The 24,220-nt window shown below is 41.0% G+C and overlaps 1 protein-coding gene across 1 annotated transcript in view; it reads right to left on the bottom strand.

Moving 5' to 3' along the window:
* The window catches only part of LOC138957334 (cell death abnormality protein 1-like), a gene marked incomplete at its 5' end in the record, with an annotated part of 60,449 nt that overhangs the window by 20,517 nt on the left and 15,712 nt on the right, over positions 1 to 24,220 (bottom strand). Inside the window, 2 exons of the mRNA XM_070328459.1 lie at positions 1,335 to 1,439; positions 22,801 to 22,902. Coding sequence (XP_070184560.1) covers positions 1,335 to 1,439; positions 22,801 to 22,902 — 207 coding nt within the window. The remainder of the gene's footprint in view (positions 1 to 1,334; positions 1,440 to 22,800; positions 22,903 to 24,220) is intronic.

Here is a 24,220-nt window from a genome sequence, read left to right as displayed (position 1 = left end):
TCAAATTTGGACACCGTATTCAGCTACACCCCGGACACAATATCATCGATGAGATATTTCAACACGTGCTCTCAGCGCGCAGCGCTGAACTGATTTTGGTTTTTGTGTTCATTTCACCATTATAAGTAACTCTTCCTTATCTTCTCCAGTGTTTGGCGTTTATCTCCCTTCCTTCGTGTGGCTTTCCCGTTCAGTTGTAAGTTACTACTATTTTTAGAATGTCACTGCGCTGTCCACTGCGCTGTCCACAACGCTTCCCTTGCACCCGTAAGTTGTTCTTACTGTCAAAGTGAAAAGGTCGAATCAATTTATAGCCACGCGAAAAATACACTCTCACCTATCTCTATATATTTATAGATACAGATATGCATATATATATACGGCTTCTCTGTGTGTGTGTGTGTTTGTGTGTGTGTGTGGGCAAAAACCTGTGTATTGTAGAGTTCTGTTTGTGATGTGGTCTAGCGGCTTTTGTCTGTCTGTATGTTCTGGCATGTGAGAAGCCACAGCAGATAATATAGGGCTAAGACATAAGCTCTAAAATTCTCAATCCCGTTTGACAGGACTTCGCCTTCAAAGGTGATTGTGGTGAACCGCAACGCTGTCTGTCTCTGTCTCGCGCCCTTCACCCCAAATTCCCGTTTCTGAGTTACTATTTTTAGAATGTCACTGCGCTGTCCAGAACGCTTCCCTTGCACCCGTAAGTTGTTCTTACTGTCAAAGTGAAAAGGTCGAATCAATTTATAGCCACGCGAAAAATACACTCACCTATCTCTATATATTTATAGATATAGATATACATATATATATATATATATATACGGCTTCTCTGTGTGTGTGTTTGTGTGTGTGTGTGTGGGCAAAAACCTGTGGATTGTAGAGTTCTGTTTGTGATGGGGTCTAGCGGCTTTTGTCTGTCTGTATGTTCTGGCATTTGAGAAGCCACAACAGATAATATAGGGCTAAGAAATAAGCTCTAAAATTCTCAATCCCGTTTGACAGGACTTCGCCTGCAAAGGTGATTGTGATGAACCGCCACGCTGTCTGTCTCTGTCTCGCGATTCACCCCGGCGAAGCCGGGTATTCCTCTAGTACATATATATGTATCGTTCCCTACGCAAAACATTTTCTTCAATATAAGATGTCTGTCCGTCTTCCATGACCGCGTTTGTCTGTTTGTCTGTCAGTCAATGCGAGCACACAAACACGTAGTGGTCATTGGTTCTTCCGATTTCTTTTTGACTATCAGACTATCTATCGTTTCAGCTTGGCCCGAACGTTTTGCCTACAATGTGCAATGGAAATGAAATGCAAAGAAAGGGAAATCAACTTACGGCATTTCTTGGCGAATGCGTCACAAGTGAGTTCAAGAGAAGGATGAACACACATGTCCCCTGTTGCACACACTTCTCCCAATTCTTTGTCTGCACCTGATACCCCTGTCATAAAGAAAATTTAAGTTTATTCTCACATGCCTGTACGCAAAGCAAAATACACAAGGCAACGTTTTATCATTTGAGGAGAACTTGAATTAAATTCCCTAGTCCACACAACACAATATCATACATTCCAGCAACTCAAACTTCAAACTAAAGCTACAGGCATTTCAACCTGCAGATACGAAAACTACATAATGATTTCTCTCTTACAGGAGAATTCCCACTGCACTTAATTACCTTACTGGCGAGGGTGGAGGGAGAAAAGGGTTGGAGGTTAGGGCAGGGTTAATTTTTTAGGGGTATCATGACAAAAAGTTCCGTACGTTAGCAATGACTCTGTGGATTGCTTCAAAACTTGCAAAATAATTTACCAACATACGATGGATACTTCGAACGAAATTTTGGATCGATACAGACATTTATCAGATGTGACGCAATGTTTCGGAAAAAGTTGTTAAACTCGTCATAGCATTGTTCACTTATGTCAAAAAAATGCAAAACTTTGCATGTCTAAAAAAAAAATGATTCATACAAATACTGCGGAAGTTTCATTTGCCTGTAACCACTAGCGTAAATTTGCTAGTCATGCAAACACATGAGAAAAATATGGAACGTTAACGCTGTTTTGCTCTGACTGCTGTTATCGCTGCGTGCCTCTCAAAACATGCTGCGGTCACGCTTGGCTGGGCATCGCTGTGGCACCAGAATCATCCCTTAAATATCAAGCGTGTTTACAAGCCTAGCAAATTTGTGTCAGTGCATATACGCGCAAAAAACTCTCGCAGTGTGTTTATCAATCATTTGTCGAAAGACATGCGAAGTCATGAATTTGTTGGACACAAGTGAACAATCATATGACGAGTTTAACAACTTTTTCCAAAACATTGCATTGCATCTTAACACATAACTGTAACGATCTAAAAATTTCCCTCGAAGTATTTACAGTATGTTAATGAATTATTCTGAAAGTTTGAAAGCAATCCACAGAGTCATTGCTAAAGTACAGCGCTTTTTATCATGATACCCCTAAAAAAATGACGCAAAAGGTCCCGTTTTTGACCGCTCTTGCGATCGACACCTGCATCAGTAGGAATAGCATAGCACACGAAATACGCAAGCTAGCTAAACAAATCAACCTGTTCAGGGTAAATAATTGATTTGACTTTCTTCTCGTATGTAAAAGTTGCAAAGTTATGCCTATTGTGGTTTTTTTTCGATTTTATAATTGGGCCCTTCCGTTTTTGTCAGGTCGGTTTTGAGGGTACCCTTATTTGAGCGGCGGCCACGTGATCCCTGTAAAAGATATCTTTAATAAAAAAAAGTGATCCTGATAGTCAAGTGAATGGCCTTAACTGGCATATCAAGTTTTAATGAAATTACACGGGAATTAATGCTTTAAATTGGGTGCAAAATCTGTTGCAATATTGTTTTGGCCAAGTTTATGATAGGTGTCAAAGTAGAGGGATGCTCTCATCTGAGGTAAAAAGCCTTCTGACGTATCTGTCTTGATCTACCAGAAGGCTCACTCAGGAAGGAAGGCACCTTTAATATTTCGCAAGAGTTAAAAGATGTTCTTTTGAGAAACATGACAAAACTACAGGAGCCTAGTCAGGTTCTCAAGTCATGAGTGTTACAAGAAGGTGTGTTAATGGGCTACATGTCAATACGTCCCAGTACCATTACGTCCCAGTACCATTACGTCCCAGTACCATTGCGTCCCAGTACCATTGCGTCCCAATACCATTGGGTCCCAGTACCATTGCGTCCCAGTGCCATTATGTCCCAATACAATTACGTGCCATTGCGTCCCCGTACCATTAGGTCCCAATACTAGTGAATTTAATTTCTGAGATGTTACTGTAGCAGTGTAGCGACACGTTTAGTAATAAAAGTGCGTTTTGTTATAAATTTATTACAAATTCGTGTTCGGATTACACAATTTTTATTACAAAACGCGTTCAACACGATTTGTAATAAAAATTGTTACAAAACGTGCCGGTACATAGCAGTATTTCACAAATAAAAATAAAATAAAAAGATGTGTACCGGTGATGTCGGACAAACATGTGGACGGACATTGACCCCAAAAAATGTATCCATAGGTTCCGGGTGCGTATCGCTAGCGCTACGTGTCATTTGTCCTACGTGTCATTTGTGCTACGTGCCGCTATCGCTACGTTGATTAGTGCTACAAATAATTTGTCGATAAGTCGCTATCATTCGTTTATTATCACTACGTGTCGACAGCACTACATCTTTTAGCGCTACGTGTCATTATCGCTACGTGTCAATACCACTACTTACTGATGACTCTCTCTTTCTCATTTTTACATTTAGTCAAATTTTGACTAAATGTTTTAACATGGGGGGGGGGGGGGATCGAGACGAGGGTCGTGGTGTATGTGTGTGTGTGTGTTTGTGTGTGTGTGTGTGTGTGTGTGTGTGTGTGTGGTTTTACCGACAAATGGGGACGATTGTCACTGGACAGCAGTCAAATGGGGACGCTTGTGTTAAATGGGGACGTCCCCTTTTAACGGTCCGTGCGACCCCATTTGACTGGATTTCAGCAGATTGCGTGACCCCATTTGACTGCTGCCTGGCATCCCTGTGGACAAACGGACTTGATTTTCACACTGATTTTACACAGATTTTTGCTCAGCAGTTTGTGGTCTGCTCTGAACTATTTGTGGTATTTATTATGTGACTTCAAATGACTTTACAGTAACTTTTTTCATCATAATTAAGTTTCTAGTGCTAAATATGACCCCGCGTAGGTGACTTCTTGTTACTATTTGTTTTTATAAATTTCATAAAACTACCAAGGTAGTGGAGAAGCTTGATATTTCTTGTCTATCTCTCTCGGACACACTAACACACACGTACAAAGTAGCCTACCATAGGTTGTGTTATTTCTGTTGAAGAAGGGGGTGGGGGGTGATGGGGGGGGGGGGGGGGGGTGAAGAGGGTAAATGGTGAACAGTGATATCACTGATAATGGTCTGAAAAGCAAAGCCTTCTAAAAATAAAATAAGCAACACAGACTCGGATATATGTTGAAGACCATGATACTACCGAGAGTGGAGAAGCTTGACATTTCTTGTTTTTGTGTGTTGTTGACCTCAGTTGCGCAGAAGCTGCTTTTTTCCTTCTTTTTTTTTAAAAAGGGGGGAGCATCCTTCTTCATGGTCTTGTTCTTGTATCAATCGGATTAAATGAACAACCAGATGAATAACCTTATAACGTGTTAAGAAGAAAAACTAGATAACAGACACAATCAAGAATAAGTCATACAATCAATTTACTTTTTTTTTTTTAAATTTCTAAACACAATCTCCTCTTTCATGCACAAATACCAACAATGCACTTTTTTATTTTTTATTATTATTTTTTTTTACAGTTACAATTATTATCGCTTTATACGTGTCGCAAATCCTCTGAATTGAACATGCACACAATTTCTATTGGTTTACCGTATCTGATTTTACCCACCACACACTTTTGCTACACTGATAAGTAAGTTAATATAATTTACTAAATCGTTTAACAATCCAAATGCTGTTTAAACATCGATTTTTATATTTACATTATACTGCTCCAGTATAATGCTTTCCCAAATTGAATGTATGGTAGAACATTCATAAAAGAAATGTTCCACACAGTCAATCTTATCTGGACAGAATGAACATCTATGAATAACACTAATGCCCATTTTACACAACATAATATTAGTCGGATATATGTTACTAGATGATTACCCGCTTCGCCGGGAAGAAGTAGAGCCGAATACCCGGCCGTCGCCGGGGACCCGGCTTTGCCGGGTGTACGCCGGCATCGCCGGCGCACGAAGGAAGGGAGATCTAAAATTAGTAACGTGCAGTGACCTTCTAAATATAAACGTACAAACGGGAATATCGATTGACGCCAGCGCACGAAGGAAGGGAGATCTAAAAATAGTAACGTGCAGTGAAAAACGAAAATCGGTTCAGCGCTGCGCGCTGAGAGCACGTGTTGAAATATCTCATCGATCAGGTTGTGTCCGGGGTCTCTGTCAATAAGCCCACCAAATTTGAAGCAGATCCATCGAGAACTTTGGCCGTGCATGGCGATCAATCACACACACACACACACACACACAGACACAAGTCGTATATATATATAGATGCAGTATCTTCCAGTGCAATTCTCTCGGTCTTAATTCTTTAAACACATTCCTTACAATGTGCCAATGCCATTTTGTTAGTTCTATATTAAAGGTACTGAACTTGTCAAATCCAGGTGCACGGAGCCCCTGGGGCTTTTAGTCATACCTCAGGCAGCTATCCGTTAGAAGAACTACCAAGTTTCATTGACTTGCACCCAAAGAGTCAAGAACTGCGATTTTTTTACGAATTAATTTCGTACTCGGACCCGGCTGGTCTTGACCTATTTTTGGATCTAAATTTAGATCATGCACAAAAAGACACGTCACTAAGCAAACTATGTCAGACGTCATCATGAGTTTGTGTAAAACAAAATGGAGGCCGGAATCACTCAGTTGAATCGAACTCCGACCAAACACCACGTAATAACTAGGTTAATGTATGCACTCGCGTGAACAAGAAACGGTCGAGCTTCACAGATGTCGTCGTTGGGTAGTTTTGGGTTTGTTTTACTACCATAGGAGGATTTTTGAACTGTAAATATACTCAGCTGCAACAAAAACGCAAAACGAAGGCTGTGAGCTGCACTGTGTCTTTAAACGTATGCATCCAGAAATTCAGACAACTTGGGTTGTGTTTGGTTTTACTTATCCAATGTCATCTTTATGAACGTGCTGTAGATAACTCTTTATTATCAAAAAGCAGAACATTGTTTTCTTTGGATTGCATGAACATACGCCGGATATCTTTATTATAAACAAGGTACCAGCAGTCTGGACAACATTGTGTTCTATCATCAGTAAAGATATATACCCACTTTTACCTTAATCTACTCTAAGATAACAGCCACTTATTAACACATCAGCAACTACTGCGATCCCACATTTAATCCATTTCTTACAAAATAACACATTATTTCGGTACATAATCTTTTTTTATTATTCCAGACTGTTACTAACAGTGGGTTCTCTATTTCTGTATATACTATGAGTATTATTCTCTATCCAAACTTTTAGGGCGTCCTCCCTAAAAAGGGCTAAATGAACATGTTCTTTTTTGAATGACTTCCATAAAGACTAAGTTGACTAACACACACGAACAATTGCAAAATGGCCTGTCAGAGGTAATGTCATTTTTGCTGAAGATGTTGGTAGATAAGGGAGGGGAGGGGAGAAATGTTACTCCAGCAGTGGTGTAACACTCTAAGTTTGTTTGTTACTGTTTGGCCTAATCTTCTGATAATGTCTTTATGATCTGCTGAAATGTGAAGAGGCTACTTTTGTTTCTGACCGAAACAGTTGTTATGGCGTGATAGTCATCTGTGACAGTGTTGATACATTTCTTTGCTAATTTGTTAAAACCGGGAGGTGTCTTCTGTCCCGCGTCGTTTTGAATGTCATAAGTTTGACTTGAAGTAATTTACCAAATACAGCTTTTCTTAGACAAATTACGCCATTGATTGCACAACCATACATTTTCAGCTAGTGCTGGTTTTGATCTGAAAAGCATTTTATCCTCTGAATTGCTCCTCAAAATCAAGTTGGGTGATAAAATGTATCCCCGATTGTCATGAGTGCCATATTTCTTGATTATTCACAGACAAAAATCGGCTGTTTTTGTCGGGTTTACGTTTCACTGAAGGAAACAGGCTTTTCATGTGTAAAACAAAACACTATGGTGAATTTCATGTAAACGGGAAAAAGCACTACACTTTAGTTTATGTAGTTACTGAACGTAGATTGAGCTTGCATGATGTTATTTGAACATCGCAACGACAGCGATGACGTTGGAATATGACGTCATGTCTTCAGTAATTAAACAATGGCGACTGCACGTGAGAGGGAACAATAAAGAGACCAAAAAGCAATGTAGGCCTACTCACGTTAAAATGACGAACACGGAACGAATAACAGCGACGTTTCGACCTAAGGGTCTTCTTCAGGCACAAAAACACAAAAGTACACACAAAAAAGAAGAAGAAAGACGATAGAACAGATAAAGAGGAGAATAACTGACAAAACAAGAAATTCCTCCGAGGTAGGAAAAACACCCCCGTCAAAGGGAAATAACCTTCTCAGTTGGTGGCAGTGACTGAGTGAGAATGGTTATTTCCCTTTGACCATTAAGATGTCCCTCTATAAGTCCTTGTATAATTTTAATCCACCAATAACTCCCTAACCGTGTGTTTGACTGGTCCCAATTTATGTAAGGACCGTCTCAGGAATGTATAGAACCTGTTCACCAAGTTTGGTGACGATCGGTCCGTTCATTCTTGAGATCTATATGCGAACACAAACAAACAAACAAACACATCGATGTCCCTCTATAAGTCCTTGTAGAATCTTAATCCACCAATAACTCCCTAACCGTGTGTTTGACTGGTCCCAATTTTGGTAAGGACCGTCTCAGGAATGTATAGAACCTGTTCACCAAGTTTGGTGACGATCGGTCCGTTCATTCTTGAGATCTATATGCGAACACAAACAAACAAACAAACACATCGATGTCCCTCTATAAGTCCTTGTAGAATCTTAATCCACCAATAACTCCCTAACCGTGTGTTTGACTGGTCCCAATTTTGGTAAGGACCGTCTCAGGAATGTATAGAACCTGTTCACCAAGTTTGGTGACGATCGGTCCGTTCATTCTTGAGATCTATATGCGAACACAAACAAACAAACACATGGACCGAATCCTATACACACCCCTTTTCCGGGGGTGTAACAACTGCACTGCACAAACCAACAAAATTATGACAAAGACAGAGAAGCAAGGGAAGCTACTCGAGGGGAAGCCAACAATAACACAGGCAAGAAAAAGTTAGAGTTGAGAAGCGGCAGTTTTGAGGTCTGTAGACCAAACAAAATGTGTGTGTGGGGGGGGGGGGGGGTGGGGGTGGGGGGGGGGGGAGGGGGAAGAATGTTTCTGAAACTGTACACACTTATCAGGATACAACCACTTGCTAAGCATGCACAATTTCGATGATGATACATGTGTCTCCGTGGCGTTACCAACGTTCAAAGAGTTTTCACGGAAAACCATTACAACGTCTATTTTCAGGTTCTGTTTCTTTCTACATAAGGCTCGCACACAGAAGAGAGTATTTGTCATGTCAGCGTCCTCTGTAATTTGAAGAGATATTGCTTTGTGTTGTTTTAGATTTATTGCATATTAACTGTAGCTACCCAGGACAAAAATTCACAAAAACCCAGGATTTCTTATCATTTTCAACCTTGTGGGCTCTCTCTTTTACACGTTAGATCAACCTGACTGCGCGGCAGTTTTAAACGAAATAGGTATGCCCTGTTAGGTAAGACTCCAACGAAACTCAGTGGTGTAAAACACGTGAAAAGGTTGTTTAGTTTCATTCGCCTCTTTGACGCTTTAAAGAGAACCATGCTGTCAAAACCCCTCATTGTTTTGTGACGTCATACCGAAATCATACTCATATCATTTAAACCAATTTGTAAGCAGGAAAAAGGCAAATCTTCAAACACCCACATGTTTTTGGCCCAAACACTGCTGTTTAACATGATATCTGTAGAACTGAAGAAACATTCTCTTTTGTTTGGTGCTCAGTGTGGTAGGGATGTTTTGCCTTCGAATTGTGAATTGACCCTGCTACCGCTGAGTTCCACGACAAAACAATTTAGAGAGTTCATTTATATGTCTTTCACATGACACCATTTTTTCGAGTAAGTACCGATTGTCCGACCATTACACAGTGCTCATTCTCCACACCTTGCCTACGTTGTAACAATGACGTCACGTGTGACATTGCTGATGTTGTTGCGATGTTCAAATAACATTCTGCAAGCTCAATCTACATTCAGTAGCTATGTAAATTTAATTGTCCTGCTTTGTTGAAATTCACCAGAGTGTTTTGGTTTAACAAGCACGAAAAGCATGTTTCCTTCATGTGATAATGACGATAACAAATTCATTTTACCAGGAAAGAGGTTTAAAGCTACGCCTTTTTTTTTTTAAACCGGTCCTGTACAAACTTCTATCACGGATAAACAAATAGAATAAACAAACGAGCAAACAAACAACGACATAAATAGGCAAGACAAAATGCAAACAAGCAACCAAAAAGAAAACCAAATCAGCAAGTAAGCAAACCTGCATAATGTTGATAGAACCAATACTTTAAATTAAACAGAACATCATCGCGCCTGTTTACAAGTCTGCCCACCTCTGGCAAAACACAGTAAGTCAATTTTTGTCAAATATAAGATTTTTATGTCATCATTACGTGCGCATCAGGGCGCATTTTGTCAGTAAATTTAAAGTGTCAATGTCGGTTAGTTCCAAAGATAACATAAAGTAAGTCCATTTAAAAAGATTTAAGTTCTCAAAAAACAACGGCAGAACACAGCAACTCAACGAAGATTTGACATCACAACGCGTATGCCGTTTCCCGTGTGCAACGAACGTCTCGAACTCGCGACGGCAGAACACAGTAACTGTGTGAGCCAATCAGAGTGACGATACCATAATTGAACCAATCAGAATGTTCGATTTACTTTGCATGCATCTGCAGATAATCATGGCGACCTTTCCGACAGCAGCTTGACTTCTTGAAAGAAAGGTAAGTCGAGTCAGGACTGTATCGTTTGTTATTCATAACTTTACAATAGTTCACGCATTCTCCGTGATCTTGACAAATGATGATGCTGTCAGAGAGAAAGGGTGAGAGAGAGGTCTGAAAAACGCAATGGTTGTGAGTGTACCAGTTAATATTTGATCAAGACTTAAAAACAGTTCATGGCCCGGCCACAGTTTCCGGAAACCAGCTTTCTCAGACACTGACCAAACGCCGCGATCTCGGCGATTGCATCATTGACCGGAGGTCAGTGACTGTTAACATGGAAGAGCCGGCGGATCGGACAGTGAGGCCTGTCAGAGTGAGGGGGAGGGGAGGGTGGCTTTCAGCTGGGTCGTACACTGCGATAAGAAAAAGTTTTATTTTCATGTGCTGTCCTTGTCTGCGTTTGGAAGGTGGCTGCTTATTAGGGGGTATTTACTGTTGAAGACAAACTTGTGCTAAGCAAAATAATGTAGTCTTGCATGGCAGGTAAGCTACTCAAATTTGTTTGTTTGTTTGTTTATTTGTTGCTTAACGTCCAGCCGACTACGCAGAGCCATATCAGGACGAGGAAGGGGGGGATGAAGGGGGCCACTTGTCAAGCGATTCCTGTTTACAAATGCACTAACCCATTACTTGTGTCCCAGCAGGCTTTAGTAAAACTAAATTAATACCTACTGGAAGATTACCAGTTTCCAGTATGTTAAAATAGGCTTAACCTATCCACTGCTGGACTTACATCAGAACACTAACAGATTAAACTATACATGAAAGCTACTCAAATATGTTCCGGACATTGATGGTATGCCTAATCTTTCAGTCTGTGTTTAAAGCCACATAACGTTTTTTTTCTTGTGACGCAAACGTACAACCAACAAGCGATTATAACTAAATTCAACAATACCGACCCCTCATCCATCCAGCTCAAAGTCTGTTTCTTCCTATGTTCCCAAACATGCGCATATTTAAGTGAATAAAACATGTTCTTCTTTTTGTTCTACAGGAGCAAAGTTTACAAAAAACACTCAAGAAGGTGTACTGAGACATACCGGAAACACATCCGACACAGTCACCAAACCAGAATTCGAATTCTTACTGGAGTCTTCATCAAAACTCTGATCCAGGTCTTCTGTCATACAACTTAATGGACCTAAGATGCCTAGACTCTGACATTTCAGATGAGGCAGAACCGACTCCAACAACGAGAGCTGGATCTTCTAAGTAAAGGGCTCAAAGGACATTTAAAAACACCACATGCAGCCCTGAAAGTCCCACATATCAAATGAAATGTTATTAGCCAAAGGAAATATTTTACTAGCCAACGTATCAACGGTTCTAATCAAAATCAAGTTACTGACCACAACTTATACACAGAGTTATACATTTACTGTACTTTCATATCTGTTTTTTAACAAAGCCACACATCCACACTTCCCGGAAATAATGACCTAAAATATAAAATGTTTTGGGTGTGGGAAAAAGCAGTGTAAGCAGCGGACTGCAATAGCTTCTATATATATACTTGTATACGACTTGTGTCTGTCTGTCTGTCTGTCTGTCTGTGTGTGTGTGTGTGTGTGTGTGTGTGTGTGTGTCCGCGATGCACAGCCAAAGTTCTCGGTGGATCTTTTTCAAATTTGGAGACCGTATTCAGCTACACCCCGGACACAACCTCATCGATGAGATATTTCAACACGTGCTCTCAGCGCGCAGCGCTGAACCTATTTTGGTTTTTCTCTGGATCCATTCCCAGTAACTCTTCCTTATCTTCTCCAGTGTTTTCAGCGTTTATCTCCCTTCCTTCGTGTGGCGTCAATCCATATTCCCGTTACTACGTTACTATTTTTAGAATGTCACGATTGCACCCGTAAGTTGTCCTTACTGTAAAAGTGAAAAGGTCGAATCAATTTATAGCCACGCGAAAAATACACTGTCATCTATCTCTATATATTTATAGATATACATATATATATATATAGCCGGCTTCTCTGTGTGTGTTTGTGTGTGTGTGTGGGCAACACCTGTGGATTGTAGAGTTCTGTTTGTGATGTGGTCTAGCGGCTTTGGTATGTCTGTATGTTCAGGCCTTCCTTCGAGAAGCCATAACAGTTATTCACAATCCCGTTTGAGTGGACTTCGCCTTCAAAGGTGATTGTGGTGTTTTGGCACTCGGTTACATTTGGCGTCGTCGACAGCGATGGGACTCAACGTGAAATGTTCAGGCCACTGAATCATTTTCGTGCTGTTCCCATTCCACCTGGGACGGACCTAAGTTCATTCAAAGGGGGTCGAGTGTGACAGGGAGACTACCGTCGCCCTTCACAGCAGACTCTGCAGAGTTGTTCGCCTTAGAAGTTGTGGGCTTTCCTTGCACGTACCCGTAAGTTGTCCTCACTGTAAAAGTGCAAAGGTCGAATCTATTAATCAAACAATCCACTGTCATCTATCTCTATATATTTATATATATATATATAGATAGATATATACGGCTTCTGTGTATGTGTGTGTGTGTGTGTGTGTGTGTGTGTGTGTGGAAGCAACACCTGTGGATTGTAGAGTTCTGTTTGTGATGGGGTCTGGCGATTTTTGTCTGTCTGTATGCGGACGACCTCGCCTTAATAGACACTAATAGACCACGCCATAACAGAGTTACCAACACTGTTGACTTATCTTCTTACCAAACTAAAATTGACAACCTCTGTCAATATATGTACACCAACGGCTTCCAACTAGCCTCAAATAAAACAGTCTTTCTTGTTGTCTCCCGTAGACAACTGTACAGGAACTGCAGTATAAAGATAGGTTGTGATATTATCAAACCGAGCTCAGAAGTTAAGTTCCTCGGCGTTATCATCGATACCCGACTTAACTGGACCAGTCATATCGAACATTTGATCAATAAGGCCAACAAGGATCTTTATATCATACGCTACCTGGCGTCCCAATCCTGGGCCAGAGGACGTAAGTGTGTCACAGAGGTAGTGCGGGCATTAATTCGCTCCCGCCTCCTTTACGGGTGCGAAGCTTATTTCGCGACGCGCCCGGCGCTCATGAAAAAACTGGCTATTATAGAGTGCAGGGCGCTCAAAATAGCTCTGGGACTCTTCCAACAAGCGAGTAAGAGTCGAGTCTACAGCGAGTGTGGGTGGCTGCCCCTTGTGGATGAGATAAAACTCCGTTCAGCTCAGTATGCTGTCAGAGCCCACGCGGTAGAGAACTCTGCCTGCGAGGTCCTGACTGACTTTTTTCCTCAGCACCAAAATTATGAGGCCAACACCAAACATAGCACTCAACTCTTGGCCAAAACGCTACCCTTATCCGACACAGTAAACCGCATTCTAGCCGATAGCGGGGTGAAGGTCAGTGAGCTGGCCAGGGTCCCCCCGCCCTCCTACCCGCCTTGGCTTGAGGAAACCCCTACTATCATATACGACAGTGAAGATAATACTACCAAAAAGGATAACCCCGTCTACCTAGCTACTGTTACAAAAGAAACCCTAAACTACAAATTCTCGGAGCATTTAAAAGTCTTTACTGACGGATCCAAATTTGCAGACGGCAGCGTTGGCTGCGCCTTTGTGATCCCAGATTTCAAAATCTCAAGGAAATATACTCTTAATAAAGACATCTCCATATTCTCAGCCGAGCTATTTGCCTTGCTCATGGCATGCACTTTTATAAATAACCTCCCAGTCACACCGCGTGCGGTAGTTTTCTGCTCTGACTCGCGCTCTTCATTACAAGCTCTGCATCGAAACACATCAAATCGGGCAGAGCTACAAAGAGAAATCCTCTTTATATGTCACCAGTTAATCTCATCCGGCACATCCGTATCATTTCTCTGGGTCCCCTCTCACGTAGGGGTCCGGGGAAATGAACTGGCGGATGTCGCTGCCAAAGAAGCGGCAGAATCTAGCCCAGCTAACACTAACATCGGCTACTCAGTAACCGAGTTCTACAGTAAAATCCGTAAACTCATTCGAAGTCAGTACGTAACATCTCTGTCCTATCAACCCATTGATATGAACGATCTACACCCCGATCTCCCAACAAACCTCCTCACTATCTTCAGACGCCTCCGTGCCGGCGGCTGCCGCTTCCATATCTTTAACAAGTCCTGCCATTGTGGAGAACCCTATTCATTTCAACACATTTTCGCTCCATGCGCTACAAATAGAATTACCTTTAAAACCTTATATGACCATATGCAGCTCCATGGTCTGAGTCCCCAGGATTATTTGCGCAGTAGCAGTTCTCTAGGCTGGTCACACAGCTTGCTGCTGTGCCGACTGGTCAGGGACTCGGACATGGGGCTGTGGGTATAACTAAGCCCAGATTATCACATCAGCGTGTTTCAGTTTGAGGTCGAGTGGCTCCCGCCATCCCTCCTGATTCTAGCGACTACCCTCTAGACAACATATCCTCACCCAAGGCCCACTAGTCGCCAAACTGTACATATTGTTTTTATTACCACGGCCTTCGTGGCTTACATCTTAATCCTTTTATTTGTAAAAAGTTTTGAGATTTATTGTTCGTGTTCCTCTTACTTGCTCATCTATTTGGTTTTATTGGTGATCCTGAAAGGTTCCACTTTTTAACTCGATTTGAATTAAAAAAAAAAATCATTTTACAAACCCGTTATTCAAGATATAGAATACAGACTTATAATTCTTACCAAGAAACATCTTAACTACTTTTCATTTTAACAAATTCCACAGAGCATTATCAACTCAACCCCACCCCCTGCCCTCCTCTCCTTATTTTTTGTTTCTTTCTTTCCTCTTTTTGAAAGCGGACAAACACTCAAGTCCTTAATGGCTCAAAACCGTAGGACTTTTAATATTAATTTTAACTGTCTGTATGTTCTGGCATTTGAGAAGCCATAACAGATAATATAGGGCTTAGAAATAAGCTCTAAAATTCTCAATCCCGTTTGACAGGACTTCGCCTTCAAAGGTGATTGTGGTGAACCGCCACGCTGTCTGTCTCTGTCTCGCGATTCACCCCGGCGAAGCCGGGTATTCCTCTAGTCATTAATAAATGAAGCACAATGATGCAAGTTGCTTACTAGCAAAATATTAGTGTACCCACTTCATATCTATCTATATATATATATATATACGACTTGTGTGTGTGTGTGTGTGTGTGTGTGTGTGTGTGTGTGTGTGTGTGTGTGTGTGTGTCCGCGATGCACGGCCAAAGTTCTCGATGGATCTCTTTCAAATTTGGTGGCCATATTCAGGTACACCCCGGACACAACCTGGTCGATGAGATATTTCAACACGTGCTCTCAGCGCGCAGCGCTGAACCGATTTTGGTTTTTCTCTGGATCCATTCCCAGTAACTCTTCCTTATCTTCTCCAGTGTTTTCAGCGTATATCTCCCTTCCTTCGTGTGGCGTCAATCCATATTCCCGTTTCTATTTTTAGAAGGTCACTGTCGACAACGCTCAATCCATATTCCCGTTATACTATTTTTAGAAGGTCACTGTCCCGGCGAAGCCGGGTATTACTCTTCTCCAGTGTTTTGCGCGTTTATCTCCCTTCCTTCGTGCGGTGCGCCAGCAAAGCCGGCGTACACCCGGCAAAGCCGGGGTCCCCGGCGCAGCCGGGATTTTCGGCTCAACTTCTTCCCAGCGAAGCCGTACCCGGCTAAACGGGTATTCATCTAGTTTCGGCATACATAACCAGAAGCTAAGCTTAACCCATTAGGATGTCCAGTTTGTTTTGCAAGTCGGTACTCGTACATGTATTTTCAATGATTTTTTTTTTATAACAAAACTAGCATTCAGGACCCGGCCTTGCCTAGGTGTTACCCAGATAAGATTCACCCTGTCGAGACGAGATACAACGCGATTTCATGGATAAATCGGTGGTGTAACGTACATATCCCATGACCCATCAAAGCCAATGTTACGTTTTCAGCGGATTGTTAGGTGCCAGGCTGTCTACAGCAACAAATGACACTTTTACTACCTTTCGTTGCGTGCCAGTAGCTGTCGGATCAAATGTCTGTGACAACGCCACCGGCACCCAGATGTCTCGTCTTACCTGTAGCGGGGGAAAGCTGAGACTGCGTGTTATTCACGAGTTGTGGAGAAGAAAGAAATCGTGATACCAGAAACTTGGCTGTTAAATTTAATTTCAGACAATTGTCAAAGGTGCACATAGATCTGAACAATCCTGACGCGGGTTGTTGTGACTGTCTGTGTGTCTTCCAACCGTACGTCTGTGTTTGGCTGCTTGTGTGTGTCTGTCTGTCTGTCCAGCAGTTAGGACCCGGCTTCGCCCAGGTGTTAGAAGAGCCAACATGTGCCCAAGTAACTATCACATGGGAGCTTTATAAATTTATGAAAGAATGACTCATAAAAGACAAAAGTGCTCACCTAATTTTGACAAGTGAGAACGGTTAATCGTGCATTCGCCGGTTTGTCCTGATACCAAGAGTTACCTCCTTCAAAGTTCCTGAATATTCTACAAGTTTTTTGTTGTGAAGTTGCTTATACATTTAACAACAGGTTGTGAGACAATTTAAAAACTTAGAATCAACATAATTTGATCGTTTAACACCGGAAGAAAATTTCAAATTTGGTTCATATGCCATGAGTTACCTCCAATCCTTGAGAAAGTTCCAGCTAATTGTGCAGCAGTTTCAACTTCATAATTTTACATCCTTTCAGGATGAACTTCTCTTCGAAAACAACAGAATTAAACCAAACATCAAATACATATCTTTATAGTCTCGTTCTGCTTGCAGCTGATCTTTAATAACAAATAAGACACAGCTATGCAGCAGTAGCAAGGGGTAAACTTTTAATTTTATGAACTGAAGTTGTCTACCAACTTTGTTCATCTTAAATATGCCACACATTCAGAAAAGTGAGCTTGCCCAGTGGCTACTTTTACTTCTTTTTATTTAAACTGAAACGCACACAAACAGAAAAGCAAATTTGTCATGGCCAACAGCAATACGCAAGTAAGCTCTGAAGTCAGTAATGGCACGTAACAGTTTTAATATGACTATAAAACACTTGTATATTATTATTTTTAAGCTGCAACTCTCACCTTAAAGCTGTCCCAAAACAATGAAAGTAGGGGAGGGGTTGAAAAAAAGCGGGAGTGGGTGTAATATTGTTTTTTGTAGCTCACCCACAACAACAAAAGACAAGAAACTAAGTCCATCTCACGATGAACACGAGCCGAAATCATATGCACTCGACTTATGAAATAGAAAGAAATCAAATACGACAAAGAGAAGATGAGTTTGAAAGTACCATTGAGCTTCCATGTCGGCGTGTGGCTGAGCTTAAAATAGGAATGTTGTTGCAATCTGTTTTTGTTGAAATTTGTGGTAGTTGTTATGTATTATTTTAACAGCAAAGGAATGATGGGAAAGAAGAAAAGAAAAAAAAAACCAGGAATAAATGTAAAAATAATGTTATTTCGAAATGTCTCTTACAACAAAGTCATAAAGGACAAACAGTATTGTGGAAAAAAATGTACGCATTAAATGTACAAGAAAAAACTTCTACACAAATAATGTAGCACCCGTGCACACCATTGTATTGAGATCAATAGTGGTCAGTTTGTTGTGTAAATTTACACACGCACAACGAACAACACATGCACAGGCCCGGGGGAAGCTCTCCTTTCTTATGTCCGACCATAGACGTATACATGTAGTTTACATGTTTATTAGTCATCTATGTGATTGATTACGTGTATGTCAGATATGACGGAGAGTTGCATCGGTTTGATGCCGTGAACCCAACCGTGGCTGTGGCTGTCGTTTGAAGTAGCCTACTTCTTTATAAAGATTCATTTACATTCTACTTCTGACCAAGGCATGTTTGGTACCTACTGAATCCTTGTTGCGTGTAGTTTTACGTGGCACGTTGCCCAAAGTTGTATTCTTGAGGAGCATAAAATAAAACGTGTTACAAAGTTATCTCAAAACTCTGCAGTGACTGCTCGCGCAGCAGGTCAGCTAATTATAGCACGCAGCCTCCACAGACAGCTCCCGAGCCGAGGCCATATGACTGGCCGCTCCTGCGGCTCGTCAATAAGGTGGGGGGGGGGGGGGGGGGGGGTGGCGGCAGAGGGATAGTACTTCAAACAGGAGTGAGGACGGGGTGCCTAATGACGGTTCCTTTGATGTCTGTAGACTGGGTTCTGTGGTAGGCCGTGAACGCAGGAGGTACACGTTCTTCGACCTTAAAGGTGAGCAGCAGCAAGTTTGCAAACACTTCTTCCTGGCCACACTTGAATATAGCAGTGATGTATGCATTACAATGTTATGCCGCTCGACGACTCGAGGATCAGGTACCCTTCTCCCTGACAGAGGGAGACAACAGCCTCATAACAAAACTGACGAGCAGTTACTTGACAACATATTCAGTCACATTGAGACATTTCATCCCAGTGTACCACACTACAGGCGAGCCTGTGCACCACAGCGAGACTTGCCATCTGAACTGACGATCACGTACTTGTGGAAGTTTTGTTGTTTCCTTCCACGAGAACAGAAATGTAAAAATGTAAACAGTTCCCACTTCGTTCTGTATTGACCTCATTTGATATGTGTGTTGTTTGGTTTGAATACACTCTCGATACTTCAGTCAGCGGTTGCCTTATATGTTTCAATGTTTTTGTCTTGATTTTGGAATCTCCGAGCGACAGAGAGAGAGAAAAAACAAGTCGCGTAAGGCGAAATTACTACATTTAGTCAAGCTGTCAAACTCACGGAATGAAACTGAACGCACTGTGATATGCACACGCCAGAATAGCGCGGTAGCGTATTGTGCTAAGCAGGTAAGCGCACTTTTCTGTATTCGTGTTAACTTTCTGAGCTTGTTTTGAATACAACCTATCATATCTATATGTTTTTGGAATCAGGAAACGATAAAGAATAAGATGAAATCATTTTTGGATCGATTTCTTACATTTTAATCGTAAGACTAATTAATCTGTGTTCGTTAATTGTGATCACATTTTATGAGTAAACATGACATATGTATATATTTTTAGATTCAGAATGTGATGAAGAATACGATGCAATCAATTTTAAATCTGTTTGCGAAAAATCGATTTTAATGACAACTTTAATGAGCAAACTCATCAATTAATTTGTAAGCCTCCAAGCTGAAATGCAATACCAAAGTCCGGGCGTCGTCGAAGATTACTTGACCAAAATTTCAACCAATAATTGGTTGAAAAATGAGAGCGCGACAGTGCCGCCTCAACTTTCACGAAAAGCCGGATATGACGTCATCAAAGACATTTATCAAAACAATAAAAAAAAAACGTCTGGGGATATCATACCCAGGAACTCCCATGTAAAATTTCATGAAGATCGGTCTAGTAGTTTTCTCTAAATCGCTCTACACACACACACACACACACACACACACACACACACACACACACACACACAGACACCACACCCTCGTCTCGATTCCCCCCTCTACGTTAAAACATTTAGTCAGAACTTGACTAAATGTAAAATGAGAGAGAGATAGCGCGCGCGCGCGTGTGTGTGTGTGTGTGTGTGTGTGTGTGTGTGTGTATAGAGCGATTCAGAGTAAACGACTAGACCGATCTTTATTAAATTTTTCATGAGAGTTCCTGGGTATGATATCCCCAGACGTTTTTTTTTCTCATTAATTTTTTTCGATATATGTCTTCGATGACGTCATATCCGGCTTTTTGTAAAAGTTGAGGCGGCACTGTCACACCCTCATTTTTCAATCAAATTGAATGAAATATTTGTAAAGCAATCTTCGACAAATGCCGGACTTCGGTATTGCATTTCAGCTTGGTGGCTTAAAAATTAATTAATGACTTTGGTCATTAAAAATCTAAAAATTGTAATTAAAAAAAGTTTTTATAAAACGATCCAAATTTACGTTCATCTTATTCTTCATCAATTTCTGATTCCAAAAACATATACATATATATTCGGATTAAAAACAAGCTGTGAAAATTAAAAATATAAAATTTATGATCAAAATTAAATTTCCGAAATCGATTTAAAAACAATTTCATCTTATTCCTTGTCGGTTCCTGATTCCAAAACCATAAAGATATGTTATGTTTGGATTAAAAACACGCTCAGAAAGTTAAAACGAAGAGAGGTACAGAAAAGCGTGCTATGCAGCACAGCGAAACCACTACTGCGCAAAACAGGCTCGTCAGTTGCACTGCGTTTTGCACGAGCGGCGGACTACGGTCATTGTGAACAAATGCAGTGCGTTCAGTTTCATTCTGTGAGTTCCAAAGCTTGACTAAATGTAGTAATTTCGCCTTACGCGACTTGTTTCTCTTGCTCTCACTCCTGGTTTGTGTGTGTATGTCTGTGTATGTGTGTGCGTGTGTTTCAGTGTGTGTGTGTGTGTGACTCTCTATCTCTCTCTCTCTTGCTCACTCGCTCGCTCACTCACTCTGTCTCTCTGTCTCTGTCTCTGTCTCTGTCTCTCTCTCTCTCTCTCTCTCTCTCTCTCTCTCTCTCTCTCTCTCATGTTATGTTCGTTTGTATGTATGTTTTTGTTTGTTTGTTTAGTCTGTTAATCGTTTGTTTATTCGGTTGTTTGCTTGTTATTACTTCTTTGATTCATATTCTAACATTTTTTAAACGTATTGGCATTAGATTAAACCCTCCCATGGGCGAGGGCTGGATGTAAAAAAAACACCTGTTTGCCAATGCCATTACCCTCGTTAATAAAGAATTTGTCTTTGTCTTGTCTTGTCTTGTCTCTTTCTCTCTCTCTCTCTCTCTCTCTCTCTCTCTCTCTCTCTCTCTCTCTCTCTCTCTCTCTCTCTCTCTGTACATTTCAATGTTCTGTTATGCATTATGTATTCGTATAGGTAATGTTGTAGTTTTTAATACTGTATGATTGTGATTGATGGTTGTCCTTTTATTGTCTCTATTTTTATGTCTTAGTTTAGCAGGGACAGATTGTAAGACTAGGCGTCAGCCTAAAATCTCCATCCTTGAGTAATACTAATAAAGTTCGTTCGTTCGTTCGTTCGTTCTCTCTCTCTCTCTCTCTCTCTCTCTCTCTCTCTCTCTCTCTCTCTCTCTCTCTCTCTCTCTCTCTCTCTCTCTCTCTCTCTCTCTCTCTCTCTCTCTCTCTCTCTCTCTCTCTCTTTCTCTCTCTCTCTAAAGGAATATTTTGTTGTTCCTTTCACTTTGCCAGAGATTTGTAATTTTCGGAAGAAAGTCTCTGCATGATTTTCAGTTGTTTCTTTCGGATTTTGATCTTTTTAGAAAAAAAGGGCTTTGGTTTTGAAAAATTGTAAAACAGTGTTATTGCATATATTTTTAAATAGAAATATTGACACAAGGTATAACCGAGGATATTGAAACCTTTTCTTCTCTCCCAAATTCTTTTATGAAATGAGAGGGGGAGAGAGAGAGAGAGAGAGGGGGGGGGGATTGACAGACAGACAGACAGAGAAAGCGCGAGAAAGCGGAAGAGAGAGACAGTTAACAGAGAGAGAGAGATGGAGGGTGCTTTTTATGGTTGGTTGGTTTTAGTTCTTAATGCACTGTTTTTGACAATAGTTTTTATTCGGCAAAAGGCAAATTCAATTACCGCTCTCTCTCTCTCTCTCTCTCTCTTTCTCTTTCTCTTTCTCTCTCTCTCTCTCTCTCTCTCTCTCTCTCTCTCTCTCTCTCTCTCTCTCTCTCTCTCTCTCTCTCTCTCTCTCTCTCTGTGTGACTGAAGAACAATAATTGACAAACACAGAATAATTATTGGAAACTGCACAATCAGACAGTACATTTCTTCTTTATGAAAAATCATGAAGGAAAAAAAGGGGTCATAATACTTGTTACAATATGTTATCTTCTATGTGTCACTTAAAATCAAAATAAATTTTGACTCTTGAATTAAAGGTCTTGCTTAAAAAAGGGACCTGTCATCTTTCATCAGATTATAAAATATAATGAATTAAAAATTGTCTGACCAACGAAATATCTCATAAATCAATGTGTTTAACAGATTGTGTGTATGTCTATTTATTTATTTATTTATCTCTTCTCCATCCTTAATCACTGTTCACACCCACCCATCCCTTCTCTCCCCTAGTCTGACCACGATGATCACGTACCCCATCCCCCCTTCCGCGGGTCCCCCCTTCCGCGGCCCACACCTCACTGTGCCCACCTCACCTCCCCATTCACCACACACACACACACACACACACACTGCCCACTGCAGCGTTCAAGCATTGCTCAAGTAACAATTGTGTTGGGACGTAATGGTACGGGGACGTAATGGGATTCCTTTATGGGACGTATCGAGATGCAATTTTCTTGGGACCTATCGACACGCAATTTTGTTGGGACGCAATGGTACGGGACTCAATGGCACTGGGACCCAATGGTATTGGGACCCAATGGGATTGCTTAATGGGACGCAATGAGACGGCATTTTTTTGGGACGCAATGGTACTGGGACACAATGGTACTGGGACGTATTGGCATGACCCCGGCTACAGACACAGACACACACACACACACACACATACATACACTTACACACACACACACACACACACACACACACACACACACACACACACACACACACACACACACACATACACACACACACACACACACGGTTGCTTACTGCATAACTTTGCTCCAGTTCCCGTGCACAGGGCGTCGGAGTCGGCGCAGGTTCCCCTATCCGCTCCTGAGCATCCTCCATTCAGCTTACCAGCTGCGGGCACTGTGTAAACAGACGGCCAACTACAACGTCAAAATTAATTTGCTAAAGGTTGGACAGATGTCACTGTTTTGCGGATTCGTCGAGGTAAATGCGCTCATAACTTCTGAAATATCTGCATGAATTATACAACATTCCTGAAATGTAAGCTCAATTTCCAGACACATTTTCCCATCCAATTCGATTAAAAAAAAAAGTATATCTCCTTTCAATTGTGAATTTATTTAGGTATCTGTCTTATTTTGCAGGAAGAGGTAGTGATAGTGACTAGAAATCAAACTGAAATCAAGTGCAGTGCGCAGGCTACACTAAAGTGCAGACGAGCGAATCTTGGATCTAAGTTATCAAGGGGGACATGCACACTTTTGTAGTAAGAAAATTACGCGTGATAAGCATAACATTTTATGGCTGGTTATTTAAAGTCATCTACGTACGAATTTGTTACTGTGAAAAGTATATTTCCGTGACAAATAAAGGTACTATTAATATTAAAGTGTGGTGCAAATCACAGGGCCTGTTTACACGAAAAGCAAGCCTATCTGACACGCAGTTAGTTATTACATTCACGGCTGGGTGCAGGCATGCATTATAAAGCCTCGTGACGACGGTTTTTTGAAAGGGCCAAACAGCTGGTATAATTATAATAATATAGTACGCTCCAACTTTATTTTGTTCATGTTGTCAGAAATCAGTGAATTTGTCAATGGAATAAACACTAAGAAGGTCGGCTGTTGCCCAAGGAGATCAGTGAAGCGGAATGTGGAAATACCAGAAAACGATCTTCAGAAAGCAAAAATGATCTTTAGATACTAAACTCGACCAACAAATTAGTACACCCATTTTCATACCTAAACTAAAACATTCATTCCAGTGTCAATTCATTTAAGGTAAGGAAACCCCATGGAAATTAACCAAAAATTGTTGATAGGTGTGTTTTGGGGTTTTGACACTTTGACACACTTTGATCTATGTTCTTTCAGTTGAGCATAACCAACATGTGAATTGTTGGCAAAAAAGGCACTTTTTTGTTTAACTTGTTGTTGTTGTACTGATTGCTTTGAAGTCATTTTTGGCCTCATTATATATTCATTATTTTCAAATCGCCATAACTTTCGTTTAAAACCACTTTGAAAGATGATTCAAGTATCAACATGTAGATCTACAAACGCTGCTTGTGTTCTTCTGCTGTCGCCCGAAAGTGGGTAACCTTGTTTTTGATTGGCTGATGTGTAAAGGGTATGAAGCCACACTTGCAGAACAGAGTGTCTTATATAGTACATTTGCGGGCTGAATCTAAATATGCCATTTGCATATCTTGTAC

Source organism: Littorina saxatilis, unplaced genomic scaffold (assembly GCF_037325665.1).
Source record: "Littorina saxatilis isolate snail1 unplaced genomic scaffold, US_GU_Lsax_2.0 scaffold_842, whole genome shotgun sequence".
NCBI classification, from domain to species: Eukaryota; Metazoa; Mollusca; class Gastropoda; order Littorinimorpha; family Littorinidae; genus Littorina; species Littorina saxatilis.
This window is presented reverse-complemented; position numbering and strand designations above follow the sequence as displayed.